The sequence below is a fragment of the Mustela nigripes genome, chromosome 10 (assembly GCF_022355385.1).
Source record: "Mustela nigripes isolate SB6536 chromosome 10, MUSNIG.SB6536, whole genome shotgun sequence".
NCBI classification, from domain to species: Eukaryota; Metazoa; Chordata; class Mammalia; order Carnivora; family Mustelidae; genus Mustela; species Mustela nigripes.
Window position 1 is genome coordinate 5,365,383 of NC_081566.1, and position 19,932 is coordinate 5,385,314.

General features: G+C 50.1%; 1 protein-coding gene across 1 annotated transcript in view; it reads right to left on the reverse strand.

Moving 5' to 3' along the window:
- Positions 1 to 2,490: 2,490 nt before the first annotated feature.
- The window catches only part of STYXL2 (serine/threonine/tyrosine interacting like 2), a 37,410-nt gene continuing 19,968 nt past the window's right edge, over positions 2,491 to 19,932 (reverse strand). Inside the window, exons 2-5 of the mRNA XM_059413991.1 lie at positions 17,103 to 17,197; positions 13,493 to 13,724; positions 11,418 to 11,635; positions 2,491 to 5,787 (exon numbers count right to left, since the gene is read on the reverse strand). Of these exons, the coding sequence (XP_059269974.1) occupies positions 2,957 to 5,787; positions 11,418 to 11,635; positions 13,493 to 13,724; positions 17,103 to 17,197 (3,376 nt within the window). The 3' untranslated portion in view covers positions 2,491 to 2,956. The remainder of the gene's footprint in view (positions 5,788 to 11,417; positions 11,636 to 13,492; positions 13,725 to 17,102; positions 17,198 to 19,932) is intronic.

Consider the following 19,932-nt stretch of genomic DNA (forward strand, 5'->3'; position numbering starts at 1 on the left):
ATTACTGACTCTGTGAATTGGTTCTGTGCAGCTAAAACCCTGTTCAATCATTAATTATTCTTAAGAGCGGATCGACCTTGTGGTCTGTGCATCGTGTTCTCAGTCATCTAGAACATCGCTGCGGAGGTGACACAGACACGGCCTTCCCACTTCAACGTATCTATCTCTGTGGCTATTCTCTGCCCCTTCTGCCCTGCTTTCTGTTCCTCTCCAGCACTGGGCTCCCCTTCTCGCTGGCTTCCAGTTAGGTCTGGCATGAAAGTTACTAGCATGAGATCACACTCTAGAAGGAGACAGAGGTCGGGGTAGTCATCCCCCTACTCCTCTGCTGGCCCTCGGCCCACGACTGTGGCTCTTGCCAGGCTCTACAAACAGCTCCCTCACGCTGTCCCTTCCGCTCTCGGGTGGTATTCAGTCTCTCACATTGCTAGGACCTGGGTGCTTTATTCTCCCTTCTCGTCCCCTTAACCCTGCCCATGCCACTGTGCACAGTTGCGGCATTAAACGCTCATCAGTTTCCAACTGGGGCACGACATCTACTGGGACCTTTACAGACACAAGGCATCCCTGTGAGTCTGGAAGGCCGGAGTGCAACCCATCATCCTGGATTGAAATACTTGATCACTAATTCAGAATCACTAATTCAGATCACTAATTCAGAAGTCATAGTTGTGATCCTAATACTCTAAAATCTGTTCAAGCTCATCAAAGATCACATAAAATTTCTACTGATGTGGTTTCCTGAAATAAAATCTAAACTCCAGGAGTAAGCTGAATTCAGAATCCCAAATTCCCAGACAGACACCTCCCTGAAGGCAGGATCCTGGAGGCGCTCTCCTTGGAGACAGAGCAAGCAAAGGCCTTTCTCCAGGGCTTGACCCTGCCCCTTCTCTGGTTTCTTCCTCTAGTGAGCTGAGCTCCTCCATGAGGGGCGACTGCTGTCCTCCAGCCTACGAGTGCAGCCAAAAGCAGGCCAGGTGGTCCCCTCGGTCTGTGTCCCCCCAGGCTCACATTCACTGCCGGGGAAAGACTAGGTGACTCTTGAAAAATTAAGATGCTTTGCATTTTGTTCAACATCCACTCAGTTGGGATACAAGTTGGGAGTGACTAAGTTGTTTTTTTTTTTTTTTTTAAAGATTTTATTATTTATTTGACAGAGAGAGATCACAAGCAGGCAGAGAGGCAGGCAGAGAGAGAAGAAGGGAAGCAGGCTTCGCTGCGGAGCAGAGAGCCCGATGCGGGGCTCGATCCCAGGACCCTGAGATCATGACCTGAGCTGAAGGCAGAGGCTTTAACCCACTGAGCCACCCAGGTGCCCCACTAAGTTTGTTTTTAAAACATTTCTTTTCTACATCTGTGTGGCTGAGATCAACATATTTATTTTTCACTCATATTAAAAAAGAGCAAGACACATGGAGGCCTGAGTTACATGGCTCCTGTGGATGGCTAGGGCTCAGCTCGCCTGTCAACTCACTTGGTCTATTCATCCCTGACCCTGGCTCTCTAAGTATTTACCTTAAATTATAAGATAACTTAAGAAGATCAGAAAAGAAAAAGAGCTGTTGTACCTGGGTCATTCTCATTCCTCCATCCAGAAGATTAACCTTCTAGTTGATTGTGCCTCCACCAGAAATTTCCCCGTGGGAGTGAAAAGAGAGAGGAAGGCTTGAGCTCACCCAGAAATGGGCAGCAACTGGCCTTCTTCCTGGCGGTATATGAAGATAATGTCATGTCATATGAAGAGAATGTTCTATCAAGCACTGGAAACCAGAGACTAAGGCTCACTGACATCTAGACAACGTGGAGCCCTTCAAGGCATATGCCTATTTTCAAATCATGCCAGGTGCTGCGTGTTGAAAGGAACTGTAGAAACCAGTCCACCAATGCTTGTCTTAAGATGTTTAACACATGTCTGCTGGCTTCGGCAGCCCAACCTGTGTTCTGTAAGGCAGACATACCTTGGGAATAAAGGGTTAAGCATTCTCACTGACTCAGCCCATCCAGAGCACAGGAAGGATCCAGTGGGCTGCCCACTGCATGGTCCAACCATCCTCCAAGGGATGAAAAGCAAGGGTGACTCAAGATTTCATGGAACCACACTGCCATCTCTTCGTGTTGGGCTTTGTTTCTTCTCCCCCAACCCGCGCCCCCAAAGTTTGCTTTTTTTTCTCTGCTCTTCCAGAGGGACCCCATCTCTGCCCACGCCTCACCACTCTCACCACAATACAACCTGATCTCCCTCTGATTCCCTGTTACTCTCTCGGGTCTTCCTCATGTCTTCCCACTATACTGGGTCATAGACGAGATACTCGATCCCTGTTTTAATGTGATGATAGTAGTTTTGTCCGAAGGCACAGCATTTACGAAACAAGGCGAGGCTCGCTCATCATCACCATCTGTGTCTTTTAAGGGGGGTTCAAAGAGCTAAAAGTGACCAGAATGAAGGATAAATGTCAGACAACATATCATTTTAATGGAGATCCCCAACATTTCAAAGAAACCACCAGAACTCAGTTTTGCCAGGAGAGGTGAGACCTGCCACAGGGTAAATTTCCTGGGTCTCACAAAACCTCCACCAACAGAACCATGTCCTGCATTCAGTCTTCCTGGATGTAAGCCGGAATCTCTGACGAGCTATGGTGTCGTGGTGAGCTCACCTCTCCAGTCAGTGCTGAACAGGAGGAGATACACAAGCGAAGGGTCAAACCACAAGAGGACATGCGGCAACAGAATTCGGTGTCAGTTGGCCCATCATTCAGACCCACGTGATGGCTCTCCTCCTCTTCTCCACCTCCAGAGCTGCCTCGTACCTCTCATTTGGGTTTTGCCTGTCTGTATGAGCCTCTCCACATCCCTGTCCCTTGACGGGCGGAGGCCAGGTGTGCCCCGAGCCCCGTGCTAAGCCGTGCGGCTTCTTCCCACGTTCTCCGTCTCTCCCAGGCCTGCCTTGCCCGGGTTACTCCTCCCTCCTTCTCTGCAGCTTCGTCCTGGTCTCTTCCTGCCGGCGTCTCCAGGCAGCAATGATGGCTTCATCGTCCATTTCTTCCTCCTCCTCCCTGTCAGTGCTTCTCCGATACTGGGACCGCCGCCCTGCAGCAAACCTCCCTTCTTCTCTGTTTTCCATCCTCTCTCTTTCTCCCTCTTCCTCAGACCTCATGAAGCTCTGGGTGAATTTCCTCTTGGCTCCGAATTCAGAAAAGTCTGAGTTGGACGACTCTTCCACATCTTCCCAGTCCCTGGGCCTGGCCCAGTTTGGACGCTGTGCTTCCGGGGACTCTTCCCCTTCGGAGGGCTCGGGGGTCCGGCGGAAGAAGTAGGGCTCTGGGCTCTCCTCTCGGGAGCTTGAGGTCTCACTGAACATCGACCTGGAGAACTTGTGCATCTCTCTGCCCTCCCTGGTGGAGGAGGAAGACATCCGCGAAGTGCTCCTTACAGAGTTGCCGTTGGCCTCACGGAAGGAGGTCGTGTCCTGTTCCTCCGACTGCGATTTGGAGAACTTGTAGCTAGAGGACTTGGACTCCGTTTCCTGGAGCAGGGAAGATCTGGTGTACCTCCCCCTGGAGCTTCCAGACCAATCACTCTGGGGAGGAGATTTATCCTCTGTCCGGAGGCCGCTGAGCCACTTAGCGATGCTGCCTTCCGTCTCTCTGCCAGCCCGGCTTCCACTTCCACAGCGATCCGACACAGCCAGGGACGAAGAGGTGTCTGTTTCAGGCTTCTGCGAGTTACTGCGGGAGGAATACCGAAAGCTCCCTATGGCACTGTCCACGTCCTCGTCCCCGTCGCCCGCGCCGCCGTCCTCATCGTCCTTGACCCTTTTCTTCTTGAAGAGGGAGCTCCGCTTGTTGTCCGAGGCCAGCTTCTCCATCTTGTACTCGGACATCTTCTCCCTCAGTTCCATCTGCATCTCCTTCTCCTTCCGGCCAAGCTCCTTTAGGTCAACGTTGTCGGCAAAGAGGCTATAGACAGGCTTGCTGGTCCCCCTGACTCGGCTCCCGAGACCTTGGGCCCTTGAGCCCAGCGCCGTGTGGGAGGACAGCAGGGCCGGCGTGTCGGAGCTGGGTCCCAGCTGGCTCTGAGGCAGCAGGCCGCTGCCCAGGGAGGAGCCACTGTGGCCACTGAGCAGGGAGACCTGGTCATCCCCCCGGCCACCGGCTACCGGTGCCACCCTCATGCTGGCCACCGATGGTGAGCGGGACAACAGCAGCATCTCGTTCTGCTTCTGGGCCAGAGTCTCGGTGACCACATTGGCAATCCAGTTCTGAATGCTGGCGATGGAGATGGTGTCTCCAGGCCCCACAGGCAGGTTAGGCAGCGCTGCGGCAGGGAGAGAGGCCAAGCAGCTCCCCGCATGGCTCCCAGCCTGAGAGGGGCGGGAGCTGTGGCTCTGGGTGCTGAGGACGGAGGCTGTGTCATCAGCTCCGACGGACGGAGCTGCCGACCAGAAGGCAGACAGGGGGATGCTCCTGCCGGCGGCGGACGAGTCGGTCTCCCAGCCTCCCATGGACTGGCTCTCCTCCAACGTCCGCCGGCTCCGCTCCAGCAGCTCCAGCCGCCGCTGCCTCTTCTTGGCCGAGGCAGAGTCCTCGCCCTTGCCGAGCTCCACGACCTCCTCCTTGTTCTCACTGCCCACCTTCTTCTGGTGCCTCAGTTTCCAGGCCTGGTAGGCCGTCAGGCTGACATCCGAGCTCCTCCCCTGGCTCTCTGCCTCCTCGGCACCTTGCTCGCTGCTGCTGTCTTCTGCGCCCAGTTCTTTCTTGTGAAATCCGAACTGGATTCTCTTGATCTTCCACCTTTCCAGGGCCGTGAGCCTGTCCCTGTTCCGGCTACAGAAGCTGGAGAAGGAGCTGGCCTCCGAAGACACGCTCTGCTCGCCGTCCTCCCGCGCCCTGCTCCCCACCTCCGAGCCGGCGTCCACCTCCGCCCTCTTGCTCCGGGACTGAGAGCGACGGGAGGCTTCCTTCTCAATCTCCAGCAGCCTCTCGCTCCACACGTCCCAGGTGCTCTCAGTGGACGCCGAGTCAGAGCGGCCTCTCCCCCCTCGGCTCTGGCGGCTGGTCTCCAGCTGCTGCTTCAGGACCCGGAGGTCGTGGCTGCTGACACTCTCGGATGTGCTGCTCTCACTCAGGGTGTGCCTCCGTCTTCTCCTCATGAACGAGCCGCCATCGCCTGCCGCCTCCTCCTCCTCCTCCTCCTCCTCCTCCTCCCTCCCCCACCTCCGATGCCCTTCTGCCTGGTACCTCTCGTTCCGGCTCTGCCACTCCTGGATCATCCGGTCCACGTCCTCGTCTTCGGGCTCCTCCCCACCTTGGCTGGAGGCCGACCGCCCGTCATCTCCCCCCGGGGGGACCCTGCCTGTGGGGAGGCCCTGCCCCTTCTTCCACTCCTCGAACAGCTTCTCCTCCTCATCTTCGTCAATGAGGGTGAGGGGCTTGGACGCCTGGCTGGCCTTCCCCCAGGAGGAGCCGCTCAGGCGGCTGGTGGTGTCGTCCTCCTCCTGCACGCTGAGGGTGCGCACTCTGGCCCCGGCAATGCTCTCCGCGTCCTCGCCCTCCTCGGCCTCCTCTGAGCCCCCTCCCTGACCGTAGTCTTCCTCCCTCTCCTCCATCAGCTTCTCGTTGAGCTCCCGGAGCTGCTTCAGGAAGCCGTCGTTGGGGTAGATGGCACGCTTCCGGCGCACGGTCATGAGGGCCTCCAGGACGGCCATGCTGTGGAAGATCATCAGGTAGGCCACCACCAGCACGGCGGACCGGCTGATGCCCATCTCGCTGCTGACCAGGACCTTCCCTGGAAGAAGGCACAAGGGACAACAACATAAGTACCGTGGCTTCCTTAGCGGTTTTAAAATACTGTTACGAAGTACTGTTCAGCTGTGCTGGGCCCAGCCTCTGGCATTCATCTGAGCTCCAGCGCCCTGAGGGACAAGCGTCACTGGCCCCCATCGCAGGTGTCAGCGAGGGCGGACAGGCGCCCTGCCCTGGTGCAAGCATCCCCCGGCATTGCCTGAACGCAAGCAGGGAGGAGGGGCAGGGAAAGGGAACCAAAAAGTGTCCCCACTTTTGAAACACTGGAGTGCATTTCGACTTTCTTCCCGCAACGTGAGCACCGGTGGGAGGAGAAATGAAAGAATCGGGGAGAGGGGGAGAGAGAGGAAAAGAAAGGAGGCCAAGTTGAATGAGTCACAGGACTGTCCGTCGGGGAAAGCACACGGACATAGTGGAAACCTGAGAATCCCCTTTACAACATCCTAGATGTAGACCATCCACCATCCAGTGGAGCCTGGATGCTTCCTGAGACGGGGAGCTCAGTATTCCACACACGCACTCACACACATACCTTTCACTCCCTATTTAGATCAATCTACTCTTCTGAAACTTATTTTATATGTTAGGGTGAAGTATAACTTTCTGTAATGAGCAACCCATGCTCCTCTTCTGACATTCGGACATTCTGGGGTCAATAACAAACATCTGTACAATGTTTTTTATACATAAATATTTTTTATGTGTTTTTTATACATAAATATGTTAGAGGATCACTAACATATTCTTTTTTTTAAAGATTTTATTTATTTATTTGACAGAGATCACAAGTAGGCAGAGAGGCAGGCGGAGAGAGAGGGGGTAGCAGACTCCCCATGGAGCAGAGAGCCCGATGCGGGGCTCGATCCCAGGACCCTGAGATCATGACCTGAGCGGAAGGCAGAGGCTTTAACCCACTGAGCCACGCAGGCACCCCTAGTGTATTCTTTATTAATTTTTTTTCCCTTTTCCTGGCTACTTCGGGTCTTACAATCATTCGGACATTTTTTCGTTTCCTACTACTATACTGGCCAAACTTGCAAGTCAAACTTTCATTAGTTTATTTATCCCCCTCCCCCCCGCACCTTAGGAGTCTGTATCAGGATGGAGCAAATATATTTCACGTTTGGACTGACCCACACAGGGTCAGGGAGGCCTCTCACCATTCTCATTCTAGGCACAGAGCCTTCACTGATGCCATTTAAGCTAGCACTATGGATGGGTGCATCCTAAAATGGACAAAGATTATCTTTTATATCAACAGAAACCTGTAAAGGTTTTTCAAAAAACTGCTATTGCATCATGTGTCACTTTTTTCTGGTAGCATTTTTAAAATGTAAGGATATCTTTACAAATTCCTATTAACATTTTTGGTAAATATAACCTGTTCTTAGAGCCTAGTGGAAACTTTACCAAGTCTTGACTATAGCACTCAATCAATTGGTTATCCCCTAGCCTCACTTCTGCTTCGAATCCTTCATGAGCTGGACAATATGCTTTCTCTACCTTCATTCTAACGGCTGTTTACAGTGCAGCTTGGATCCACAGACACCTCCTTCCAGGCTGCCATCAATCTATCTGCCCCAGACATCTTTGGGGATGTTTGTTAAATCTTTGGGGGGTCCTACCTAACAATACAGGATGGGCAGGGGGTGTCTTTTATTAGTATGTCTTGCATCACTGAAGACCTTGTCTGTCACCCAGAAGGTCGGAGACCAAGGCAAGAGTAGGAGGGACCTGAGGCCCAATGGTGCTGGATGGCATTGCTGCCAAAGGCCAGCAGTCCATAGAGGGAGGTGAGTGGGCAGAATAAAGCTGATGCAGGTTCATCTACAGATCTACTGTCTCTTTCCTGCCACCTCCAGCCCCGGGCTCAGCTGTCCCTCACCAAGGATCCCCCTTTAACTGGCTGACCAGGCCACCAATTAGTATTGTCAGTGCCAAAGTCTGCCTTCCTTCCTTTGGAGGTGGAATTACTGGGCCACCTCACAACAGGACACTCCAGGCACAAGCAGTCAAGCTGCCTCAAGGACATGGCAGCAAATGCTCCTTGGACTCAGTCTGGCAGAGACGCAGTTGAGGTGCCATGCTTTTCCGTGCCCTATTTTCTGCACGCTGGGATTCCTCTGTGGGGCCTCAGGGGCAGCCTGAGGACAAGGGGGAGGGTGGGGGGGCCAGACCCCAGGTGACGGACTGTCTGTCCTCTGTGAGGCACAAGGCCACATGGACACTGTACAGATAGTGCTCTGCACAACTCTGGGGGGCGCCTTGCACATCCAAGTCAGAGGCGATCTGTGGAATTGTTTGGTTATGATAAAAAATGTACAGCAGTCAGATGGCTCGAGGAAGGTGGTCTTATCCTGATTTGCAGTCACCATTTTGATCAGCAGCAGGGCTGAATGCGGGAGGGAGGTTCCCTCTAGAGGTGGTCCTTCTGTTCTAAGTTTGAAGGGTATGGCTAGTGGAGAGAGCGCTGGGCTTGAGTAAGAAAGGTCTCTTTCTGAGCTCATTATGCCTCTACACGGTTGGCTTTTGGGTTGTATTCTCCCAATTCATGATTCTCGTCTTCCCCAGAGCGTTCCCTCTTTCCATTTGCGAGAAAAACAAGAAGTACTTGCCTAGAATCGACCCTCCCCACCTTGCCACTATGGATAGAATTCAGGGTAGACAAAGGGCCAGAGTCTTTGCCAAGCAGATTTTCTCTCTAGGAGATTTGGAAATGGGACAGAGGCAGGGAGTTAGCCAGTCTACCTGCAGGCCTGCGGAGGGGCCACGCAGTCTGAGGCGGAAAAAAGAGAAGATGGAAACCAAGAGTCCAGAAATTCCCTAGTCCTCATTCAGACGATCCTCGAACCACATTCCCACCCTGGGCTACTTTCTTGTAGTGTTATAATTAATGCTTGAGACAGTTTCTACTTATTAGCAACCCAGAGACCCTTGATTATTACACAGTGGCAAAGTCAGGAAACCTTTCATGGTCTCAGGTTCCCCATTTGTAACATGTAAGTAACCCCCTCCATTGTGCTTCGTTGTTTTACTACACAGACCGCCCAGCCCAGGTGTTAGTGTTGCCTTTCTCTTCCTTAAGAAATGACTCCACAGCATCCCAGAGGAGAGGAAATGACAGAAACTAAGCCGGGGTGGGGCGGGGGGCTCGGTCATTTCTGGGGATGGTGACAACCATCAGACTAGGAGTAGGAAATACCCTGGAGGCAACCCTAGTAAAGAGAAAGTCCTTTGCCTGTGCAGCAGGGGTGCAGGGCACGGGGAGGGAAAGGAGGCTGAAAGCAACCGCCAGCAGGTGTGCGGGGCGGGCTCCCACATCGCCCTGCGGGCTTTTGCCAGGCCGCCCTGCACACCTGCTTCCTGCCACGGGGCCACCCACCGGGGCCTCCCTGGAGTGCGCTGCCCTCCTCGAGCCCGGATGAGACCCTTCCTGGCCGGGGGGGCAGAGCTCGCGTTCGCCCAGCCTGTTGCTGCCGCCTCCCTCCACGCTCCCAGCAGCTTCTCCCACTGCGTGGCCCTTGCTGTCCGCACTTCTGGGGACAGTCACCGTACTCGGGGCCGCGCCGGATCTACCCGCCAGGGCCACGTCTGCCCGGGCTCCTCCGCGCCTCCCCGCTGGCATTCGCAGACTCTCAAGTCACGTTGGTCAGAAGGAATGTATTTTTTAAAGTAGGGTTCCCCCCCATAAAACTGTGTCAAACCGTATATATTGTTTCACATTCAGTTTTGTTCACTTAATCCATTATGATCATCCTCTCATGGTAGCAAATAGAAGGTCCATTTTCATTTTTAAGGACGGCTGAGTTTTCTAATCTATGCCCATATCAAAATTGACTTAACTGATCTGCATTTGTGTTTCTGATCACTCACAGTATACTAATCACACAGTGACACCTTATAAGCACATCTCCGGATGTATTTCTCATGTCCTTAGGGTGAGTCACTAGCAGAACTGCCCCCCATCCAATGTTATGTACGTCTTAGTGTTCTTACTGAGGGCTGTTGCTTTTTTTTAGGCATTGAAAGAGAAGAAAACTTTTTCATATATATACATACATATGTAACATATATACTAAATTTATAAATTTCATTTTAATAAAAATATTTCTATAAAAGTAGTCTATGTATAGATATACATACATATATTTATAAATATACACATATGCTTACATGTATAGATGTGCCAGGGGCTGCGCTAAGTAAGCTTTTAGGTGCCTTTTAAAATGTTAGTCCTCGATGCCTGGGTGGCTCAGTGGGTTAAGCCCCTGCCTTCGGCTCAGGTCATGAGGTGAGTCTGATCAGGTCCTGGGATCGAGCCCCACAACCAGCTCTCTGCTCAGAGGGGAGCCTGCTTCCTCTTCTCTCTCTGCCTGCCTCTCTGCCTACTTGTGATCTCTGTCTGTCAAACAAATAAATAAAATCTTAAAAAAAAAAAAAAAAAGTTAGTCCTTGGGGCACCTGGGTGGCTAAGTGGGTTAAGCCTCTGCCTTCGGCTGGCTGGGGTTGTGATCTCGGGGTCCCGGGATCAAGCCGCATGTTGGTCTCTCTGCTCAGCGGGGAGCCTGCATCCCCACTCCCTCTCTGCCTGCCTCTCTGCCTACTTGCGTTCTCTCTGTCAAAATCTTAATAAAAAAAATAAAATGTTAGTCCTCACAGCGATGTTAGAAAAATTATATCTTTTATCTTTGTTGTATATACAAGGAAACTGGGGCTCTCCTGGAGAGAGAAACAGCCTGGGGTTCCATGGAATGGAGATCATGTAGCAAAGCCTGGACCCAAGCCTGGGGTTTCTGACTGTGGATCCTGAACTCCCAGCCACCCCCCACCAGGGCATGGGCTACAGCCTGACTCCACTGAGGTGTCCTGTCAACTCTACGGCTGAGTCGTGGGTCATCTTGGGCCAGCCTGGATGACGGCCACAGCCTTAGCACGGCTCTCCTTGTTCCCACTCCTACCTTCCTACTGCCGCGGTCTCCCAAGACCAGAGAGAGTTTTCTAAACTGTAGATCAGACCAAGGCTGATCAGAGGCTCAGCTACTTCACTTTGCCCTTCCACTTTCTGCACGGTGGGGCCCCTGCCTCTCTAACCCTCAGCCACCATGCTGGCCCGCATGAGCCCATGATCCCGCACACACCGAGATTATTCTACGGTAGGAGCTCTGCACCAGTTGGCATGTCTTCTTGCTAGGGACGCCCTTCCTCCGATTTTTCCGTGGCGAGTTCCTCCTTGTCACTCGCTTAAATGTCCTCTTCTCGGAGAGGACCTCTCAACTGGGCTAGCTGGTCACTCCAACACAACATCCTAGTCAGTCTCTGCATCACTCTTGTCACACTCTGACAGTTTTCTTTGCAATTTTCTCTGCCCTCACTGTAGTGTGAGATTCGGAGTTCAGGAGCTTTTTCTGTACCTCTCACCGCAGCACCGAGAACAGCGCTTAGCATGTGTTCGGCCCTCGGTAATCACTGAAAACATGAATGATGGTCCTTTCCTTTCCCCTCTTCTTAGAATGAGACCACAGCCTTCTTAAGACAGAAAATCCCTTCTCCCCCTGTGGAATTCTAGCAGCCTGGGGCAGGCAGAACCCCCCACCACCACCACGACCACCTCACCTCTGTAGGTCAGCAAGGCTTCATCAAGGAACTCAGCAGCCTTCCGGAAATGCTGGGAGATGTCCACCTCGGGGAAGTCATCCACCTCCACACCCAAGTACTGAATCTCCAGGCCAGTGTAGAATTCGGGCCCAGTGTAGACGCCGGTGCCATGAGCGGCATTCAGAATGTGAGTAATTCCCAGCCTCTTCAGCCTTCCCTTGTTCACAGCTACACTCCTGGGGAAAGAGAAGCAGAGATAATTTCTGCCAGAGTCCGAGCTAGAAAGACCCATTACCCCTGACACTGGGAGCCTGCTTTGGCTGGGTCAGGGAGGCCAGAGCTGGGGAGTGCCTCCTTCTCTGCTGTCTGGGGTCTGGAGCTCACTGCAAATGTGGTTCTCAAAAGGAGCCAGGGAGGGGCGCCTGGGCGGCTCAGTGTGTTAAAGCCTCTGCCTTCGGGTCCTGGAATCGAGCCCCACATAGAGCTCTCTGCTCAGCAGGGAGCCTGCTTCCTCCTCTCTCTCTCTCTCTCTCTCTCTCTGCCTGCCTCTCTGCCTACTTGTGATCTCTGTCTGTCAAATAAATAAATAAAATCTTAAAAAAAAGTGGGGGCCAGGGAGGGCTGGGACAGGGAGCTGGGCAGGAGAGGGTAGAATGAAGAGGAGAACAAGACTGATATGCCAGGAAATCTTTGGTCTAGAGATCTCTGGTTTAAAATTCTTTGCCTTGGGGCGCCTGGATGGCTCAGTGGGTTAAGCCTCTGCTTTCAGCTCAGGTCATGATCTCAGGGTCCGGGGATCGAGCCCCGCATTGGGCTCTCTGCTCAGCGGGGAGCCTGCTTCCTCCTCTCTCTCTCTGCCTGCCTCTCTGCCTACTTGTGATCTCTCTGTGTGAAATAAATAAACACAATATTAAGAAAAATAACATTCTTTGCCTTGGAAATGGACATTCATCAAGACACAAAAGTAGCAGACAAGAGTAATAATCAAGGTGGACATGCTTCACGTTGGTCCGACCTGCCATACTTTCCGAAGTCCTTTTACATGCATTCTTTGCCTTTATCCCTAATAATAAACTGAAGAGGTAGGCAGGGTAACTTTTCATTCCCATTCAAAGATTATAAAAATGAACCTGAGAGCTTTTATGACTGGTTTCTAGTTGAGAGCTCTGTTTGCTGCAGCAAAGTAAGTCGAGCTTCTTCTGAAGCAGATGGAGGTGTCTGGGGTCCCTGGTGAACGCAATGGGAATGTTTCTGGGTCTACAGAGTGAGCTGGAGATCACTTAGGACTTGATGCCCAGCTCCAGGAATCAGGTCTGGGCAACTCATTACTCCCAGGGGAGTATGAGCCCCACCATCCAAAGTGATCTTCCCGACTGTCTGCCACCATGGGGGCCCCAAATTTCCTCCTTTGCTTCTGCATGTAAGAGTAACTACGCAGAGAGAATATCTCATTAAGTAGCCAATGGATCAGCAAAAATCAGTCTCACAAACTAGCCTCATGGTACCAATTATACGCGGGCAAGATCCTCCAGGAATAGGACATGAGTGAATTGTTTCACGTTTTGTTTTGAAAACCACTCACAAACTTCTTAAAAATAACATTTTTTTCTGTTTATGCAAATAACAAATGTTTACTCTAGGAAATCTGTACAATTCTAAAGAAACCTAAAGAAGAAAATAAAAATCACTTGTAGAACCGTCTACTAGAGAATATCGTCACCATTTTATCATATTTGTGTCTGATTGTCTGTGCAAAAGTGCATACACACATCTATATATTGCTCAACTAGCATCATATTATATATGTATGTGTGTATACATATATATATGCATATAGATACATGCATATATATATATATATACATACACACATAATTTGTTATCTATTTCTCCTTACTATATTGTGAAAGTTTTCATTGGTTGGTAATAACATATAAAATCCAGTATCATCACTGGCTCCAAATGTCCCATCAGACAGCATCACTTTGCTGGATGGAGCTCTTGGGACTTTGCCTAAAGAGGAGGGAGTTTCACCTCTCTCAGGCATCAAGAGGGTAGGACAGAGGGGCATGGCCCACTGTGGTCAGACTCACTTCTCTGCTATGAAGACATTGGGCCAGACTTCATCCACCTCATTCCAGGGGGCTTCCTGGCGGTCTTGGACTAAGGCCCGCTGTAAATCCAGGACACAGGGGGTGTTGTACAGGCTGGTGTCATCCATCTTCTCCCTGACACGGTTGTACAGGTCCTCCACCAGCAGCTGCTCGGCCGACTCCAGCATGCCTGGACACTCGGCCTCGGCTCTGCTCCCCCGTGGCTTGAATTCTAGGGAAGGCAGGCAGCACTCTCGTTAGAGTTAAGAATACTGTGGCCCTCCCTGTTCCTCAGGAGAATCTGGTCTTGGCCAGTCTGCTGCTAGGACTCCGGGCACGGGGTGAAATACCAGGAAGGACTGAATGAAAGTCCAGGGGATGGGGGGATGCGTGAGGGGGGCACTGCCTCAGTCCGGACACTTATGGTCAGGACCAGCAGCCGTGCAGGTAGAGAGGTGGAGGTGAAGGAACACTGGTTTCCCTTACTCCCTCCTGCATTTGTCCAAAGCCGGCTTAGAACTTCTTAGAGCAAGGTCCTTCTGTCGTCGTAGGTCTGATTCACACCTACAGCTCCCACAGTGCTCTGTAGAAACCAGAAGCACTTACCAAATGAATCAATGGCATTCTTTCACAACAGAATTCACTTTAGTAGTTTGACTCCTTTACATTCGGAATGCAGATAACTTGGGAAAAGTAAAAACTTTCAGCATTTATGTCAGGTCACTCTCTTCATACACATTTAATTTACTAGTTCATTTCATTTATTGTCTGCTTCTCCCCACTGGAGTAAGCACCTGTGAGTCTCAGCCCCCCACTTTCTGGCAGGGGGCAAAGGTTTGCCATGAACTCCCCTCATAGTCCCCAAACAGCATTCCTGGCCTTTCTGCCAACAGTTTGGAAAAGATCGGATTCCAAATGAATTCAAGGGACGCCTGGGTAGCTCAGTTAAGGGTCTAATTTCAGCTCTGGTCATGATCCCAGGGTCCTGAGATCAAGTCCCGCATCAGGGTCCTTGCTCAGCAGGGAGCCTGCTTCTCCCTCTGCCTGCTGCTCCCCCTGCTTGTGCTCTCTCTCTGACAAATAAATAAATAAAATCTTAAAAAAACGGAACCAAACCAAAATGAATTCAAAATCTATTCACCCATATCTCCAGTAAACCTTTATCTCCTTCTCCTAATACGTTTGTTCCCAGTGATCAAATTTGTGGGGAAAGTAAGATATTTCTTTCTCTGAGAAGGTATATAAGAATAGTGGAGGGCAAAACCTTTGGGCCACTTAATAGCCAAAAATATTGACTAGAGAAGGAAGAAAGTAAGAAAGGAGTGTCACCTGCATTGGCCATAACCTCCTGCGGGCTCTGTGTCTCTCCCCGATGGGGGGAGAGCAGAGCCACGTTTGGCAAATAGACTCGGCCCAGCCCTTCGGGACGAACAGGTGTCTGTGAGCCGGGCTGGCTGCTCGAGGTCCGCGGGTCCTGGGAGTTCTGGGTTCTACCCAGGACCGAGTGCTCCACTTCCCTACAGCTCTTCTCCCTCTTTTCCCTTTTCTGAACCCCTTGACGGGCCCCCATATCCCTGCATCAGATCTCAGCTCTAAGTGTTCTCTGATCTCCGGCTCAAAAGCAGAAAGAAGAAAAAAGCCCTCCAATCCCAGAGCTTTATTTTGTTTAAAAATAGATGAAGCGATCCTATTCTCTCTACCACTGGGTCTTCTCCTGGGGGTCTCCTGGGATCTTACCGAGCAAACGTGAAAGCCCCCCCCCCCCAACTGAGACGTCTCTCCTTTACTACCTGTAAAAGATAAAATTCCCTGATGTCTTATTAAAATATACAGCAATGTCTTCCTCAGCTATTTATACTGCTGGCTTTTTCTTGATTTTTTTCCCTTTCCAGTTTAAAAACAAATGTCCCCCCAAAAAAAAAAAATGTCCCAGCCCTTCATTCCTACTGGCATTCCTGCCTTCCCAAGGGCTCCGGCCCACTCTCGGCCTGCTTCAACTCCACCTCCCTCCCTGCCTCAATTCTTCCCATTTATTTCTACTACCTAAGGCTTCTTCAGAAGAAAACAAAGCCTCTACATCTCCCCTCTAAGCTCTTTCAGAGGCATGGCATATGAAGACTTCCATGAAAATGAAGAGTTCTTCAAAACACGTTTTTATCCCTCTGATCACTGGTGAGGAGGGCAATGTTTTGAAATATCACTTGATTCATTTTGCTTTCTCTGGCATATATTTTTTTCTTCCCCCACCACCAATCAGCCACTAAGAAAAAGGAAACTTAGGCTTAATGCCCTAGACAAGGGGAGAGTAGATAAACCTAGAATTAAAAAAAAAAAAAAAAAGCCATTGCTTTGTTTCAGATTTCAATCTATGTGTGCAATGTCCCATAGACATATGTATATCATTCTCTAGGCTTGAGAGCAAAGTTTCAAAGAGAGAAGATGATTTTCTCAAAACTCCTAGATGTTCACTTATCAGGAACCCAAGCATGGAGAGGGGTCCAGAGAGTAAAGCACAGAGCAGAGATGTTGCAGGCTGGCAGGTGAGGGAACTTCCCAAAAACACAAGAGGAAAAAAGGACTTCCAGAGTCAGGTGCTGGGATCAATTCAGAGAGATCTACTGGGTGAAGCCACTCGCGCCTGGCTTGGAGCAAGGGAGGCGAGACCCCAGGCAGCGTAGTAAAAGAAAATAGAAAAGAACGTGAGCGTTCCTCAAGAAGATGGGGCCTCCAAGGCTGCTCCTACCACAAGCAGCAGCAAATAGAATTTCTGGCTCCTCAGCAGGTGGACAGGAGATCTAGGTATCCTCAGGGACCCTGTGGGAACCCAAAGGGCCTGGGGACTGAGAAGGGGAGCTGGGATACATGGAGAAGGGGCAGCATGTGTGGTTCTCACCACTAAAAGCCAGGGAAAGGATCATGGCCACCAGCAGTGGTGATGCCCAAAGCTCCAGCAGGGCCCATGTCATTACCAACACTGCTATAGCCAACCTCAGCCCACAGCAGAAGCAGAGATCCCCAGGGCAAAAGGAGGAGAAAAGAACTTTGTTCCAAAATTGATTTAAGAAAAATCCATCCAATCAGGATAACTGTCCTTGAATGAAATACATAGCATGCTTTCTGCTCCAAAATTTACCATGTGCATATTAACCTTTCTCCCCACTCTAACTTTCCCTGCCATAATTCAGATGAAAACCACCTTCAAACACTAGTGGACATGCAGATCTAAATCTAAATATCCCTTTGAGCAGAACTCTCTGGGTGCTTCTGGTCATTTCTTGGGCTTTCAGGTCTGTGTGTCCAGAATAAGCCACCCCAGGATCCCTGAGATGAACTGAAAAATGGAATGGGAGGCCACAGGAGCAGAGTGGAACTGCCTTCCGGGCTGTTAACTCAAGAGAATTATTCACACTTGTACCTAATAATTTCCACCTCGGGTTCATGAAGGTTGATGATGAGTTGTGTCGGCAGAACTGCCTTCTTTGGATCTATTCCTCTTAATGGGATGGGTCGCACCTGGGAAGCACCTTGACCTCTTCCAAAGGGCCCTTTCCAAGGGTTCCCAGATGAGCTGTGGACTCTCCCCGCTCCCACCACCTTCTGATGGCATTACCTTCATTGATGATCTGCTTAGCTGCAACAGCTGAGGAGAGGTGAATGGGCTCCATGAAAATGCTTTCTGTTTCTGCATCTGAGACCATCGAGTACCTAAGAGAAGAGGGTATCTGTGTGAGATGACTCTGGGTAGCATCGGAATGGGAGGCATTCTTTTTAGACAAGAAACTTGGACCTGATTTTAGGCACAGTGGACAACAATGAGAGATAAAGGGAAAGCCTTCCTAAGTTTAAGAACCTGAGAATGCTGAACACTGTGGGTCAGTTGCCACCCGATTTCAAACCAGAGTTAGCATTAATGTGAGTTGATGTTTAAGGACACGGTAGTCTAGGCTGTGGAGGGAAAGGCATACAACTGTGGTTGGGGAGAACTTACCCCGATGTGATTCTCCTTCCTCTACTGGGTTCCCACCCTTGGATGTGCTGTTGATAATTTTTTCCCTCTAGTCCCTCTTTCTCTGTCATCAGTACTCTAGGATGTCCCTAACCATGCTTATGTTACTTATGTTACTAAGGTTCTGCTGGATTGGTGGGCTGGTGGGCTGCCACCATTCCCTCCATGCCCTGAATCCTTGCCCCGTTTGAGAGAGAATGAGCTAAGAATGATGGGCTGGCACAGGGAAACAGGAAGGTATGCTCAGATGCACAGTCCTGATTCTGAACACAAGAAACCAAGGTTCAACCTGAGCCCAGGGATGCAATCAAGTAACTTAGGAAAATGTCAAGCAATTTTCCAGAAATAATTCAACAGACATGTCCAAAGGGATATGAGGAACATAGTGAATTGTGGCAGAAACAAGGGATAGGACCATAGTATCAAGGTGGGTGCCCGCCCTTTGTGGGTTCATCTCTTTTCCAGGCATTGGGGTGAACTTTGGGTCTATTTTTTCTTTTTTTTGCTTAATCTTTCCTTTAAGTCCAAAGAGCTTAAAGAAAAATTTTCCCATCATACAAACTCCCTGTGTTACCCCTTTATATAGTCAACCCCTCCCTGAACCTCATCCCCTGCCAATCACTGATCTGTTTTCTGTCCCTACAGTGTGGCTTTTTCCAGAATGTTATATAAATTCAGTCATACCACTGTCTTTTGGTTCTGGCTTATTTCAGTTAGCAAAATGAATCTATAAGTCATCTGTTATATTGCATGAATCAATAATTTGTTACTGAATAATATTCCATTTTTTAGGCACCTCAGGCTGTTGCTACCATTGCTGTCACACTGTCTTGAGTCACAACTGGGTATTCTAGAGGGGAAAAAGATAATATTCCCACTGCTGGTTTGGTTGAACTTTGAATTCTGTCTTTCTCAATCGGCCTGCTACTATTTACTTTTCAGAGTCTTTAAACAGTGGCTTTATCCTTCTGTTCAGGTTTTACAAAGGCAATCCATGAGAGAGTGGCGGGTTTTTGCCATCTTACCCAGGACTGGAACCCCTGTTCTACTGTCTTTTTGCTATTAAATGTCTGAAGTCCATGTGTTTCATGATCCTTATAACTAACTTTATTTTATCTTTATGAAAGCCACAGGATCTTTTCGTTTGTGGTATCTAACTTCCCAATGATGTTTGTTGGCTTATTTTCTTCCATTGAGTATGGAATGGACACCATTTTTGAGTGCCTTCTAGGAACTTAATCCTAACAAAATTCCCACTCTGTAGGTATCATTATTCCCGCTTTAAAATGAGCAAACTGTGGCCCAGACAAGCTAATAAAATTCCCCAAGGCAGTAAACAAGAGGCAGGGCTAGGAGGCAAATACAGGGCAACCCTGCTCAAAGTCCAATCTTCTCTCCACTACAAGATACCATTTAGATTAGACAGGGGAGGTGGAGTCGACTGGTGGATCCCCAAGCCCAACATAGACTTTGACACAGAAAAGTACTTCTAAAATACGTGTTGAAAGCACAGGTGGATACAAAGATGCATGGATGGATGGGGTTGAGTTGTGCTGGGTCCAGCTGAACTGAATGGAACTAACTTGAGCAAAAATAAGTTTAGTTGAATTGATTAGCAGAACAATTTTCTCATGGTAGAAATCTACATGAGAGTCCTCCCTTGGGAGACAGGCGTGCTTAGGGCTAATAAGACTATGGAGAAAGAAATACCTTAGCCAAAAGAAAGGAGTAGCCTATGACTCTACTCAGAATGTTGCTAGACTTACCAGTGCACCATAAGGGACAGCACAGTGTAGAATTATTGTTGGTATTCCTGAGGGATTTCCAAGAGCAGTTGTGTTGGATTCCCATTCAAGCGTGGAGTACTCCTCTAGTACTCCAAGTACTCAAGAAGATGCATTCTTAAGTTAAGTATGATGGTGGGGGCGGGGGTGAATTAAGGGCGAAGTCAGTGGGATATTATCCTTGCATGGAACCACAGAGGTCTCATTATTTGGCAAAGGTAGTAAAGAATGGAACACCCGGTGGGGGTGGGCATGGGCTCTGCAGAGGCACACATTAGGTCAATTTATTTACCCCCGTATCACCAGCCCATGGAAGGTGATCAGGCAGACTGAGATCAGACTGAATGGATGGTGGGTGGACAGACAGGTAGATGGATGAACAGACAGATGGATGGGTAAATGATTGGAATATGCCAGGTACTGGGCAAAGGTGATATGTCCAATATCACCCTGGGGAGCTAACCAAATGGTCTCCAGGTCCTGCTGCCTCTGTCCTTCTCCTTTCCAGCCTCAGCTTACACTGCCTTCCCTCTGGTTCACGCCTTTCTAGGAAGCTAGAAAGGCTTCCCATCCTCACCAAGCTTCCTTGTGCCCTGGGGCTTTGCAGAAGCCTACTTCCACTGCCTAGATGCCCCCTAACTCCTGCTGTG